The 13,932-nt window shown below is 46.3% G+C and overlaps 1 protein-coding gene across 1 annotated transcript in view; it reads left to right on the top strand.

Annotated features, from left to right (window-relative positions):
* VPS13D (vacuolar protein sorting 13 homolog D) overlaps positions 1-13,932 on the top strand; it is a 130,392-nt gene that overhangs the window by 78,414 nt on the left and 38,046 nt on the right. The window contains exons 58-65 of the mRNA XM_072977709.2: positions 1,331-1,510; positions 4,580-4,687; positions 5,547-5,696; positions 6,629-6,778; positions 7,664-7,760; positions 9,218-9,366; positions 11,102-11,236; positions 12,346-12,513. Of these exons, the coding sequence (XP_072833810.2) occupies positions 1,331-1,510; positions 4,580-4,687; positions 5,547-5,696; positions 6,629-6,778; positions 7,664-7,760; positions 9,218-9,366; positions 11,102-11,236; positions 12,346-12,513 (1,137 nt within the window). The remainder of the gene's footprint in view (positions 1-1,330; positions 1,511-4,579; positions 4,688-5,546; positions 5,697-6,628; positions 6,779-7,663; positions 7,761-9,217; positions 9,367-11,101; positions 11,237-12,345; positions 12,514-13,932) is intronic.

Consider the following 13,932-nt stretch of genomic DNA (forward strand, 5'->3'; position numbering starts at 1 on the left):
AATTCAGCAAGGCTGCTTTCCAAGTAAATGTGCATAAGTTTAGTTGGTATGCCAAATTTCCAGGAAAGTCATCAAAGCCAATTCCAGCTGTCAGAAAGGCAGTGGGAATTTACTCAAGACAGCTTAAACGTGGGAGAAGGACGGAAACTGATGCATTACAGTTGGGGGGGGAAACAGGATTTGGCTAAGCGTTATACCCTGATTCCCCGAAAATAAGACCTGACCTGAAAATAAGCCCTAGTAGGATTTTTCAGGATGCTCGTCATATTAGACCTACCCCCAAAATAAGCCCTAGTTAAGTGAAACCCTGCCCTCCGCCCTTGTGCAGCAACCAGAAGATGACATGACTGTATTTGAATAAATGTCAATTGTTGTCCATGAAAAAAAAAACATCCCCTGAAAATAAGCCCAAATGAGTTTTTTTGGAGCAAAAATTAATATAAGACCCTGTCTTATTTTCGGGGAAACATGGTAACGATGCCCCAGCCGTAAATCTGGAGACCCACCTTTTCAGGCAGGCTTTTTAACAATCATGATTGTGAATGCCTTTTTCTAAAGTTAAGGTAGTTCTTTTAATGTTTGCTTGACTTTAATTATCCCCTTTTGCTTCAATTGGCATATCATTTAATGGTGTGTTGTTGTTTATTAATGTGTAACTTGTTACGTTTTTAATTCAGTCCTTTTTTCATATTGTGAGCCGCCTGGGTTTCCTTATTGGGAGGAAGGCAGCCTGTAAATACAACAAAGAAAGATGATTAAAATAAATAAATCCATTTTGACAGGGGAAGGGGCTACCTTAAGAGATGGCGGTTCCTCCTTTGGTTGAAAGTCTTGAAGCAGAGACTGGGGTGGCTGTCTGGTCAGGATTTAGCTGGCGGCTGCTTCAGCTGGCAGGACGGGAAACGGGAAGTGGGGCAATAGGCGATGCTTTTTCGCTCTGGATCCCTTCCCTCTTCCCCTTTTTTCCCCAAACGCCTCCTGCCCCTGCCCCACTCCTTCCCTGCACCCACTGCCATGTGGCCCCTGTAGGCATCCATCCTTGGTGTAAAGAAAACACCCTGTCCAAAGTAGCTGAAGTTGGAGTCAGCCAAACCGGTCAGGCTGGCGGGTCCATCCTGCCTAGGTTTCAGATGGCTCCGTAAGCAAGTGGTTGGACTTATTAAAACCCCTGAGGGGGATCCGGGTTTGTCAGAGGGGTTTTAGAATAAACAGATACTGTGAATATGAGATACTGTTTTGTTTTTTGTTTTTTGTTTGTTTTAGGCTCTTTCACACACTCTTCCTTTTTTTACCTTTCCTGGCCGTTGACTATTTTTCTTCTTCATTCCAGGTGAAAGGAGGGAAAGCGGGTCTACACGATGGAGCAGAAGTTGTCCTCGGTCCAGATACCTCCCTAGAAATGTTGGGTCCCGTTCCACCAGAACAGCAGTTCATCAATCAGAAGATGAGGCCTGGGTCGGGAGTCTTGGTCGTCAGGGTCACACCGGACGGCCCAACCAGAGTGCTGCAGGTGATGCGCGTTTCCCATGTGATCAATCCTAGAATCGAGGAGTTGGAAGGGGCCTACAAGGCCATGGAGTCCCACTGCCTGCTCAAGGCAGGAATCCAAGACTAAGCCGATCGGACGTAGGGCGGCCCCAATTTCTCTTGAAGGCCTCCAGCATTGGAGCGCTCTCCACCTCCCGAGGTCACGGGCTCCGTTGTTGTACTGCTCTAACAGTTAGGAAGTTTTTCCTCGTATCAGCATAAATCTGGCTTCCTATAACTGGAGCCCATTATTACATGCCCTGCATGCTGGTATGATTGAGAACAATTCCTGCCCCTCCTCTGTACGACTACCTTTCATGTCTTTTAAAAGTGCTATCCTTTATCTCCTCAGTCTTTTCTCGAGGCTAAACAGGCCCAGTTCTTTCCCTCTTTCCTCCTAGGGCTTGGTTTCCAGCCCCCTAATCATCAGCCTTGTTGCCCTCCTCTGAACTTGCTCCAGTTTGTTGACATCCTTCTTAAAGTATGGTGTCCCGAACTGGACACAGGACTCGAGATCAGGCCTGACCAGTGCCAAACAGAGGGAGGACTAGTATATCATGGGATTTGGAGCATTTGCAAATCAAATTAATATATGCTACAGTACATATAAGCTTTATGTCTGTGTCTGTGTCTGTACATACACACATGAAGGCTGTACTAGTAAAGTTGTCTAAATCCAGTGGTTACTCCAAACTGGAAGAGACCCACCGAATGATTTTTGTTTAAGCCTTTCTCTCAGTCCTGGGCAATGGATCTCCTTTAGATGGGGACCAACAGTTGGATTTACAGTTGTGTTCAAAATTATTCAACCCCCACTGAAATTGAATGTTTTGGCCATTTTGACATTGATTTTGATCATTCAGTCATCTTGCTTACATTTACATGAAAGAGGCACTTGTTGGTCAGAGAAATATAACCTTAAGTTTATACTGAAATAACCACAAATGTCTTTTCTGTGCTCACATCATTATTAGTTTTTATTCAACCCCCAAGTGACATTCAATCTTAGTACTTAGTACAACATCCTTTTACAGTTATAACAGCTTTTAAACGCGAAGCATAGCTTGACACAAGTGTCTTGCAGCGATCTACGGGTATCTTCGCCCATTCTTCATGGGCAAAAGCCTCCAGTTCAGTCAAATTCTTAGGCTTGCGCACTGCAACTGCTTTCTTTAAGTCCCACCAGAGGTTCTCAATCGGATTTAAGTCTGGTGACTGCGATGGCCACTCCAAAATGTTCCAGCCTTTCCTCTGCAACCATGCTCTAGTGGACTTGGAGGTATGCTTGGGATCATTGTCCTGTTGAAAGGTCCAGCGTCTCCCAAGCCTCAGGTGTGTGACGGACTGCATCACATTTTCATCCAATATCTCCTGGTACTGAAGAGAATTCATGGTACCTTGTACACGCTGAAGCTTCCCTGTACCTGCAGAAGCAAAACAGCCCCAAAGCATTATTGACCCTCCGCCATGCTTCACAGTAGGCAAGGTGTTCTTTTCGTCATATGCCTTGTTCTTCCTCCTCCAAACATAGCGTTGATCCATGGGCCCAAACAGTTCTAATTTTGTTTCATCAGTCCACAGAACACTATCCCACAACTTTTGTGGTTTGCCCACATGACTTTTGGCATACTGCAGTCGACTCTTCTTATTCTTGGGAGACAGCAAGGGGGTGCGCCTGGGGGTTCTGGCATGGAGACCTTCATTACGCAGTGTGCGCCTTATTTTCTGAGCTGAAACTTCTATACCCACATCTGACAAATCTTTTTTCAGTTCCTCAGCAGTCACACGGGGACTTTTCACCACTCTACGCTTTAGGTAGCGCACAGCAGTCGAAGTCAGCATCTTCTTTCTTCCACGACCAGGTAGCATTTCAACAGTGCCCTTTGCCTTGAATTTGCGAATGATGCTTCCTATGGTGTCTCTTGGTATGTTTAACTTCTTTGCAATCTTCTTATAGCCATTGCCCTTCCTGTGAAGACAAATCACCTCTTCTCTTGTCTTCCTGGACCATTCTCTTGACTTCACCATGTTTGTAACCACACCAGTAAATGTCTAGAAGGAGCTGAGTATCACAGTCATTTTAAAGCTGCCTAATTGGTGCTTATTATGCTTGATTGGTGCTCGGTGACATCCACAGGTGTTTTCAATACCTGATCGAAAACACCTGAATGAACCTCTCTTCTTCAGAGTGGTAGTCTTTAAGGGGTTGAATAATTGTGGCAATGAAGAAACCACAAAAGAAACATTTACTACTGTATTACATAAACAATTGATGTTATTTTAGTTGCATTTGGTTCTTTAAAACGTCCTTGTAGGATTTCATTCTGAATACAATTCCAAATGTACACTATAGTCCCTAAACCCCTTTACAGCATTGGGGGTTGAATAATTTTGAACATAACTGTAGGTCAGTATTTATCCGCCGCTTTGGGGATCCTTGAGATGGCTGCTAATCACCATCAGTAAAAACAATGAATCAGTCAGAGCAAGACACAAACACACAAAGAACAATTATGATGATAAGACAGAAGCAGAAAACACATTCGCCCAAGAATACTCCTGCTTGAAAAGGATGTGATGCCCATAATAGTACAGACCCAATTTTGAGTCTCAACCGGAGTAGCTTCGTTGAGTCAGTAAGACTTTGGCGCTGATTTAATGAGTCCTGTTCATTTCATATTCTAGTTGGGTCTGATGGATGGATGTGGAGCATCTTTCTTGTGATGTCCTTTTCAGTAGGAGGAACTGCAGGGGTGCAGAGAAAGGGATTCTTCCACCACCAAGGAGACCCCATCCATCAGAAGTATCTCTGAGGACGGGGGATCGGGATCAAGCGATCCTCTGAACAAGGTTGGATGGAGGTGGCTAGAACCCAAATCCATATTCAGTAAATATAGGTCTAAACATGATTGCAGAAGGTCCTTGCCAGTTCATGTATTTGCTTCTGTGGCTTTCTTACTGCATTCTACATGTTGGTCTCAGATGTTTTGCGAACGGTGAATTTAGCGGGACGTGCAGGAGGAGTCAATCCTCATAGTCCATTCTGTCTTAGATAACAGACTTCAGCCGACGCAGAAATGATCGTTTCTCCTATGAAGCCGATGAGATGGAGCACGACCTGAGAAGGCTGAAGAGCCCGGATACCGAAGAAGAGCTGGAAGTGAGTTGCAGGGAATGTAAGGAATACCCGGAGATTTTGAAGTCCTTAGTTTAAAAAAAAAAAAACGTACCTGGAAGAAATGGTCAGCTGCTATGAGAATGTTCGCTCCCTCTGCAAAGCAAATAGGCCAGCGCACTTTGTCATTTGTGAGCACACCCACCCTATGTGTAGCCTGCATAAGGTAAAGGTAAAGGTTCCCCTTGACAATTTTTGTCCAGTCGTGTTCGACTCTAGGGGGCGGTGCTCATCCCCGTTTCCAAGCCATAGAGCCAGCGTTTTGTCCGAAGACAATCTTCTGTGGTCACATGGCCAGTGCAACTTAGACACGGAACGCTGTTACCTTCCCACCGAGGTGGTTCCTATTTATCTACTCGCATTTGCATGCTTTCGAACTGCTAGGTTGGCCGGAGCTGGGACAAGCGACGGGCACTCACTCCATCGCGTGGATTTGATCTTATGACTGCTGGTCTTCTGACCCTGCAGCACTGGCTTCTGCGGTTTAGCCCGCAGCACCACCACATCCCATAGCCTGCATACTTAACTTGTAAACTGCCCAGAGAGTGCTTGAAGCACTATGGGGCAGTATATAAGCAGCACGCTTTGCTTTTGGCTTTGCTTCCACGTTCTGGTGAGGGTTTTCTCTTATGTCCAGAGTTCAGCGTCAGCGTCCAGACGTTCCCTAGTCTTGTAGGAAAACAGAAGACTTTTTTCCTAATCCTGACATGTCCCAGTTGAGACCAGTGAAACCCTTCAGAACAGCTTAATATCTTCCCAGTCACTCCAGACCTTCACCTTGTGCAACATCCTGCTTTGAATGATTGTGAATTACTCTGAATCTCTTCTTCCGCTCCGTTTGCAGGTCCAGCTGAAGTTAGAAGGTGGCCTAGGCTTGTCCTTGGTGAACAAGGTCCCAGAAGAGTTGATATTTGCAAGTTTTACCGGCATTCATGTCCATTTCATGCAGCTCTCCACAAGTCAAGTGCTCGAACTAAGCATACAGGATGTGCAGGTAACCGATGATGGCTCAAATGCAAACTTCAGCATAGAATTGGTCCCGAACTCTTGAAACAAGATTTGGCCTCTGTGGTTTTGGAACCTATTGAAGGAACTCCAAGGCTAGTTTTTTTTTAGCGTGTTTATAACAGAAGCAACCTATGACAACAGTAGATTAAATACATTATTTTCCTTCCCATCTGCCTCATGGAAAGGCCACTAACTCTTGACCAACTTTAGGATTACAAAAATCTGCAGTATAGTACATCGACCCGAACTTCTTAAAGCTGACAGACTCCATTTTTTTAAGAGAACTTCACTATATATCCATGGAGATCAACGATGAAGAAAGCCAGTGGTACTGAGAAAAAAGTTAGAACATCATGAGTGAGGGTGGGAGGATAGGTGTATGAAACTCACCGGGAGATTTAGCCCCAATCAGCCTTTCCCAGCCAGACCCGCTTCACCAGCCTATTGTGAGAGGGAAGGAGGGAGAAGATGCACTTGGGGGGGGGGGAGGTGGGAGGGACTTCAATGTAACAAATGTTGGACGGATCCTGATGGCAAGACCCTGGTCTACGTTCTGAGCAGCACTAGCTGCAACAGAGCTTGGAAAAATAACCCCGGGCAGGGTGGTTACAAAATGAGAATCCTACAGACAAAAGGGGGATTCAGGGAGATGATGATGATGATTGTAAAGTCAGCTTTTGTTCAACTTCGGCCCACTTCATTTAAATGCATCCACAAGAAGGGATGCTAAGGAAAGCTTTTCACGTTTTTACAGTGGCTCAAGATTTTTTTTTTTTCCAGTTTTGCTGCCACAGATAAACGAAGTTTCAGGAAGGATGCTATTTTGCACCCACAGCTGTCTGCTTTTTAGTCTGGAAGTATCTCAATGGTCCTTCTCTCTCTCTCTCTCTCTCTCTCTCTCTCTCTCTCTGTCTTTAGGTGGACAACCAGCTCTTACGGACCACTCAGCCGTTCATGCTTTTTCTGACCCCTAAAACTGCAGAAACCGAAACGGCTGAGACGGGTCCTGCTGTGCAATTGAATGCCATGAAATTTCCCAGCAAGAGCCCTTTAACGGATATATACAAGGTAATCCAGCAGCGGAAGAAATGTTCTGCCCGATGAAACGAGGGCTGCCGTGGAACATGGAGCCAGGGAGTGACGTGGGTGGACAACCAAGGAGACTCTGAGCTTTTTGCCAAAGTACAGATCAGCTCCGTGGTTGAGAAGCTGGGAGTTTGATTCCTCGCTGGGCCTCTGTGTGCCCTCTGCTCTTTGTCCCTCCCCTGTAGATGTTTGTCTAGCTTTGTTCCTGGTTGGCGTTGAGCTCTACAGCGAATCCTGCGCAACAGTGATGGGCTATGTGGTATCCCCCAGATGCTCATAGCTTCGGAGGACGAGCCAACAAGCTGGGCGGGGTAGGGTAGTGGGGCAAATCTGCCGGAAGCCATATTCCAAAGCCATTCCTCTCTTTTAAAAAGGCTGGCCAGGCTCCCCGCATTGGATGTATCTCTTTCCTCATCCCCATGAGACAGGAAGGTGGCTCTCTGGAATGTGAACTCGCTGCGTCGCTCGGCAGGCTGGAGCGCTGTGCGTTCGCATTCCATCAGTCTCGTGGCCTGTGGATCTGGTTCAAATCTTGTGGCTTCCTGCGGACCAGAATGAGCGGAAGTCCTGGGGGGCTGGAATTCAGAGCCCTGAATTTAAAACACAAGCACATGTTGGGGGGGGGGGGTGTTGTTTGTTTGTGTCACATATCTTTCGGTGTGAGCGCATTCCTGGCAGGAAAGGAAAATATTCCTTCTGCAAGAATGCAACACTCAGAGCATCGCAGCCCAGGGGGCAACTGTAGTCGTGCCCTTTCGGCTTGGGGTGACGAATGCCCCCCGGGACCAATTTTATTCACTTTTGCGATGCTTTTTGGAATAGAAGGCACAATGGGGGGGGAAAAAACCCAATATTCTCTCATTCCAGCATCTGATGGTCACCGCTAGCAAGTTCACCGTTCAAATCGAGGAGAAACTATTCCTTAAGCTCCTGAGTTTTTTTGGCTACGATCGCTCGGAACCGGGTACGTTGACCAGGCCCGCAAGCAAAGTCGGTGGAGGGGTAGTCAAAACGAGGCCTTCCCAAGAATGCCGTTGGATTGCAAGTCCTAGAGTTCTTCACCATGGGCTCTGCTGTCTGGGGATGATGGGGTTTGCAGTACACAATCATCCGGAGCCCTTTGTGTGGTCTGCCTCTTGCTGTGATAAAAGCAGCCTAGCCATGCAGGGAAACTTTTCACCTTTAGAAAAGAGAGCCTGAAAACATGTTGAATGGCTAGCGCCGTGGAGCCCCGTGGCCAGACAGGCCCCCTCCTGCTCTTCCAGTCTGGTTTTAGTTTTTGTTTGTTGTTGTTGTTCCGGAAGGCCTCCCTCCTCAAACCTTTGGTTCTGCTTTCAAAACACCTGGAGGAAACCTGCTTACAAAGACGAATGGAGAATGTTTGCATTAAAATTTTCTTGGGTCCAGATTTTAATAATAATAATAATAATAATAATAATAATAATAATAATAATAATAATAATAATAATAATAATAATAATAATAATAATAATAATAATAATAATAATAATAATAATAATAATAATAATAATGGAAATGCAGACAAGCATTAGCTATCATGAAGTGCACTGTTTCGAAAAATCGAAGAAACCAATGATTTTTTTTTATTTTCCAGTTTCTTTAGGCATTAAAAAATATCTGCGTTGTTCAGTGTGTTTTGTTAAAACAAACATGTCTAAATGCTATAAGTGATGGTGACATCCGTCATTTAGTAGGACCCCACCGTCGTCATCATCGTGACTCTGTTAAAAAGTTTCACTAAAACTGCAGAGGCATGCATTCTTTAAGGCAGGCCGGATTCATTGCTTCATTATACCAGTTGATTGTAACTCATTGGTTGTGCTGGGTTTTTCGGGCTCAGGTTGCTGTCCTCTGAAGATGCCGGCCACAGAGACTGGCGAAACATCAGGAAGAACAACCTTCAGAACACGGCCGAAGAGCCCGAAAAACCCAGAACAGCCATTAGATCCCGGCCGTGAAAGCCTTCACAAATATATTGTAACTCATTGCTTCAAACCTCTGAAAGGAGCTGTGGTTATTAGTCAGAGGTCATCAGCATTCAGGTGTTCTGGAGAATACTACACTTGAGTTTCTCACCAGACATAGAAATTACTAGGAACAAAAGTTGTGTTTTCTAGCGCAGTGCTCCCCAACCTTGGGTCTCCAGATGTTCTTGGACTTCAACTCCCAGAAATCCTAGCCAGCAGAGGTGGTGGAGAAGGCTTCTGGGAGTTGTAGTCCAAGAAATCTGGAGGCCCAAGGTTGGGGTCCACTGTTCTAGGGAAGCTGTTTACCTGTCATCCTTGGCTTGACAGCATGTAGGATGGGCCTTCCTCTTACTTCTGTGTCCTTTTTTCATGATAGTAGAATAGATTTTCCAGCTAGGTGCTAATAATGCTTATGTTATGCTATTGTCTACAGAGGTTGAAAGTTATGATGAAAACCTCCATGAGAATCCTGTCGATCAAGGTGGAGCCCAAAAACGGTATTACTTTGAAAACCTCAAAATTAGCGTGCCACAGATAAAGCTGAGCGTCTTCACTTCCAGCAAACTCCCCTTGGATCTCAAGGTAAGTCCCCTTAGATCCCTCGCTTCAGATGACGTCTTCCTAACATTAGTTCTCAGATCTTTGCTGGAATACAGCTCCCGTCATCCCTTGCCCAGGACGGGCTATGGTCAGAAAAGGTGGGAGTTGTAAGCCAGCAACATTAGGGGGTCCAAGGATGGGAACCACTGTAGGATGTATAGTTCTTACAGGATGTGTCTGTATCAAAGCACAGCGTCTTGGCAGGGAATCCTCATGCAAAGGAGAACCAAGTTTCTAGTCCTTCGGGTTGACCATGTGAAACTATATCTTTTAAAGGAGGGTTGGGCAACTCCTGCGCTCACAGTCCTTCCCACCTCTATGCTACCTTGGGCTGAGGGGAGGAACAGTTCAACATCTGGAGAACCACTCTCAGTTTTTGGATGTGAAACTCTCTCTCTCTTTTTGCCCCACGAGCCTCTGTGTTTTTTTTTGTGAAATCAGCCCGTCTGAAATTAGACGGGGAACTTTAACGCATCTGGTCATTTGGGTGATTCTGTCTCTCCCTCCCTTCCTCTCCGGGCGCCGTCTTCTATTTCTGAGGTCGGCTAACCATTGTGGCTTATCAAAATAACCTTATGCCTGTTCAGGTTCATGAGAAGATGCCTCATGTTCAACTGACTTTAGTGTCTAATAGGAGAAAGCTTAAGTAGGTCTGTGCGGTCTCCATATGGTTACATGCCTGTGGCCTCTTCTGTTTGAAATCTGGGCAGGCGAACACACTCCCTTTCTGTTATCAGGGCTTGACCTTTTTTTCCCCCCATTCTATCAGTGCCTTTCAACAAATGTGCTAATACAGTTTCTCACTCCAGTTTTCAAACCTTCAGGGACCCCTTTTTTATCTCAGCTTGCACAAAGGCTCCTCCGCTCAGCGTGCAGGATTTGGGACCATGTACTGCGGCTCCTGCTCCGGTCTAGTCTGACCCCTGCCCTGAGAATGGACCGCAGGACGCGTCCCATGCACTCCTGCGGGCGGTGAGCAAAAGCGGCCTTTTGGAGGCCGCCTGCTGTCCCTTATCCTTATCCTCCTCCAAGAAGTCTTGATAAGCTTCCAAGGCACTCTGCGTTCCCTAGAAACACCGCTTGAAAGATACCATGTTCTAAATCAACAAGTCGATTCTTAATCTCCGGTTAACAAAAGGGTTGACCACGGCAAAATGTCCGAGTCTTGTTCTGAATGGCATTCATAGTCAGCTGAGGTCTGGGATAGGCAGCCTGAACGCACAGAGGAAGCCAAAACCAGGTGGCTCTTCCTGAAAAACCAGCAACCTGGTTCAAAAGGCTGATATCCAGAAATGCAGTTCTTTGCCACTCTGAGCAAGGCCAGGGGGGGGGCGGGTGGGTCTGGTGCTTTTGAAAAAAGTCTTCCTTTCCTTTCAGGCACACCTCAAGGCAGAGAAACTGGGTGACATTTGCACATTCCCCTTTCAGTTATTTTCTGTTTTCATGCCGGCAAAGATGGATACTCTCCACCTGGGATTTCGCTAAAGCTTAAGATCTGAATATCGCCTCTTCTTTCCCTCTCCATTTCAGCTCTGTTTGGAGTCGTGGGGGGTGGGGGAGAGAGAGCAGGAAGGAGAAAATGACAGGAAGAGACTGACTTAAAGCAACAGGGTGGGAAATGCCTCTTTCAGAAATCCATAATCAAAGCTAGCAGCAGGACCTGTTCAGCTGCCTGAAAGTTATGATCTAGAATTGAGACTCTTAATGTTTGTTCTAGGCCTTGAAAAGCACTCTGGGCTTCCCTTTGGTGAGGTTTGAAGACGCCGTGATCAACCTGGATCCCTTCACCAGAGTCCACCCTTACGAGACCAAAGAATTCATCATCAATGACATTCTGAAGCACTTCCAGGAAGTGAGTACCTCTGGGCTTTAGAGGCCATAAACTGACCAGCCCTGAATTGCCCCTCGTACGGAGCCTGCGTTCTGCTCAGTTTTCTCCAAAGCATTGATCTGACTCTTAAGCGCACATCCAGATGAGGGTGGGGAACGTGGCCTCTTTGTCCTTTTCCCTCCCGATACCTTAGTTTGGTCCCTCTGAAGTTTCCTTGTTGCCTGATCTGCTGTGGTCTAGTAGTTTCCAAAGTTTTCTATGTTTCTCTGCCCCATGCTAAAATGTCAGAATGCTTCTTGTCAAAGGTTTAAGTATTGCAGACAGAAACCAGGAGTCCAGTCCTTTCCTAAGAAGGATGTTCCGTCTACATACAGAAATGCTTTTCTTACATTTGTGATTGATGATGACGTGTAAGGACATAAAAGAATTACAGCGGGTTTGTCGGGAGCAGGTTGTCCATCCGTAGGCATGCCTGTCTGTGGCTGGGGTTTCCCAGCGTCCGTGGCTTCTTCCCAGGCAAGCTGCTGTCGTGGGCCACCCTCTTCGTTCCCTTTGGCCAGAGGCGGGCAGCAGGAGGCTTGCCCTTGGTCTGTGGTCTCTGACCCCATAGCCCAGTCATAGAATCATGGTGTTGGAAGGGGCCTCTAAAGGCCATCTAGTCCAACCCTCTGCTCCCGGCAGGAAATCCAAGTCCAAGCATATTGGAGGAATGGTTCTCCTTAAGGCTACCTTCAGCTCCACATTCTCTTTGGTTCATTAGTGCTCGAGACGCTTTTTACCCTAAAATGTCCAGTATCACATTGCTTAGCGCTTTCCTCTCATTGGCCATAAATGCAAGTGCCAATTATATGGCAGAAAATGGCAAGTGGGCAATTGCAGAATCCCAGAATCATGGCATTGGAAAGGGGCCTCTAAGGCCATCAAGTCCAACCCTCTGATACTCCACATTATGGGTGTTAGGATACAGAGTTTGAGGGACCGAGTACCTTCTTAGTCATTATTATGAAAGCTCAGCATCTTCCCTAGGTCGCTTCTGCCTCCATCCAGCGATAAGTATAATGCCACGACCCACACCTGTCGCCAGGTGAGAACGGCCGTTCTGAAGCCTGTTAACAAAGTCTCCTTTCTAGGAGCTGCTGAGCCAGGCGGCAAGGATCTTGAGCTCCGTGGACTTCCTTGGCAACCCAATGGGTCTCCTCATCGATGTTTCGGAAGGCGTTACCGGGCTGATAAAATACGGAAACGTTGGCGGACTTCTAAGGAACGTCGCCCATGGAGTGTCCAACTCTGCTGCCAAGGTAAGAAAGCGCTGGAGTGCCGTAAGAAGAGGAGGGGAATCTGAAGCATTTGTGGTACCTTTGCCCATCCAGATGCTCGGGAGCCTCTTCCTTCTGAAAATTCCCATTCTAGCAATTCGCCAAATAGATTTAACGAGCGCCTTGCCAACCATGTTGCCTAAGTGGGTGCTGGGTTCAGAAACTTCACCAAAGCAGACTTGATTGGACGCCTCTCCCAGAATGCCCTGGCAGGGGTAAACCATGCTGTTGATGGTGTTCTGTATGTTGTGGTTCAAGAATGGGCGTTCCTCGGCGCAACACGAAACCATGAACCTTTTGCTTTCTTTGACTTTGTGTCGGAAATCTAAAGGCAAAAGTGGCCATCGAGGCGACAAGTGGATGTTGAGAATCTTAAGAGCCTGAGCTGAGGATAAAGCGAGAGTTTGCTTGTGCTGTGTTTAAAATGCCGAAACCTGGGTTGTGCCTGTTTTTGAGCTGTGAGCAGCCTCTTTCCAGCTCCTCCCGCAAAGCCATGGCATCATTAGGGTGCCCGAGTTGGCTTGTTTTCCTCTTCCCTCCTCATCTCGTTCCCCTTTTGTGTCGTGTCTTTTGGATTGCAAATCCGCCAGTGGGATTTGACCTGTTTTTATAGATTTGACAGAAAGCTCCTTCTGGGAACCCTTCCGGCTGAATGAAGTGCTGTAAACAAATAGGTAACGGTTGACTTGAACTAATTGCGGGGGGGGGGGGGACTACATTCTAGCATAAAATCTTCAGCAAATGTTCTGACAGATGATGGGGAGGCTGTGTCCTCTTTTATGCCATCCCGAAAGGCTTCTACATTTGGGCATAAAAACCCTTGTCATTTAAATTCCTCCCACGGTTCTTATTTCATCCTTTCCTGGTCTTCCCTCCCAGTGATCTTTTCTGTCGGAGGTCTCTCTGCCTTTTCCATGTTTCCCTGGTCTTTCGGCGAGGAAAGCCCCCTAGGTGGGCTTTGTCCCTTCGATGAGAAGAGAACGCTGCGTTTCTGAAATAGCAGAAACATTGCAGTGTGTCTGTTTTGAGGCATTGCATTCTGATTTCAGAATAGTTTAGAATGTCATTTTTAAAATGCAATAGCAGTGGAGTAACCACCACTAAAATGGCAATAGAAGCAGCACAAGGCAGAGTTAGATAAAATCAGCCAATTTATATAATAGCCCATCAATGCATGCTCTCTCTATATATTTAGAACCCTTCTGTAAAGTTGCCGGACTCTCCTTCCCTGTATTGCTGCCTTGGCCCAATGAGTGGGATTTTTTTTTCAACAAGGTTTCTCCTAAGACACTTTCCTAAGCAGTGAAACTTGTTCAAAATCCATGTTGTTGTTTTTTTTTCATTATAATTATTATTCACTCCCTCCTAATGCTGCTTTGTAGTTTGCATCGTCCAGAAGCA

The sequence above is a fragment of the Pogona vitticeps genome, chromosome 7, assembly GCF_051106095.1.
Source record: "Pogona vitticeps strain Pit_001003342236 chromosome 7, PviZW2.1, whole genome shotgun sequence".
Lineage (NCBI taxonomy): Eukaryota > Metazoa > Chordata > Lepidosauria > Squamata > Agamidae > Pogona > Pogona vitticeps.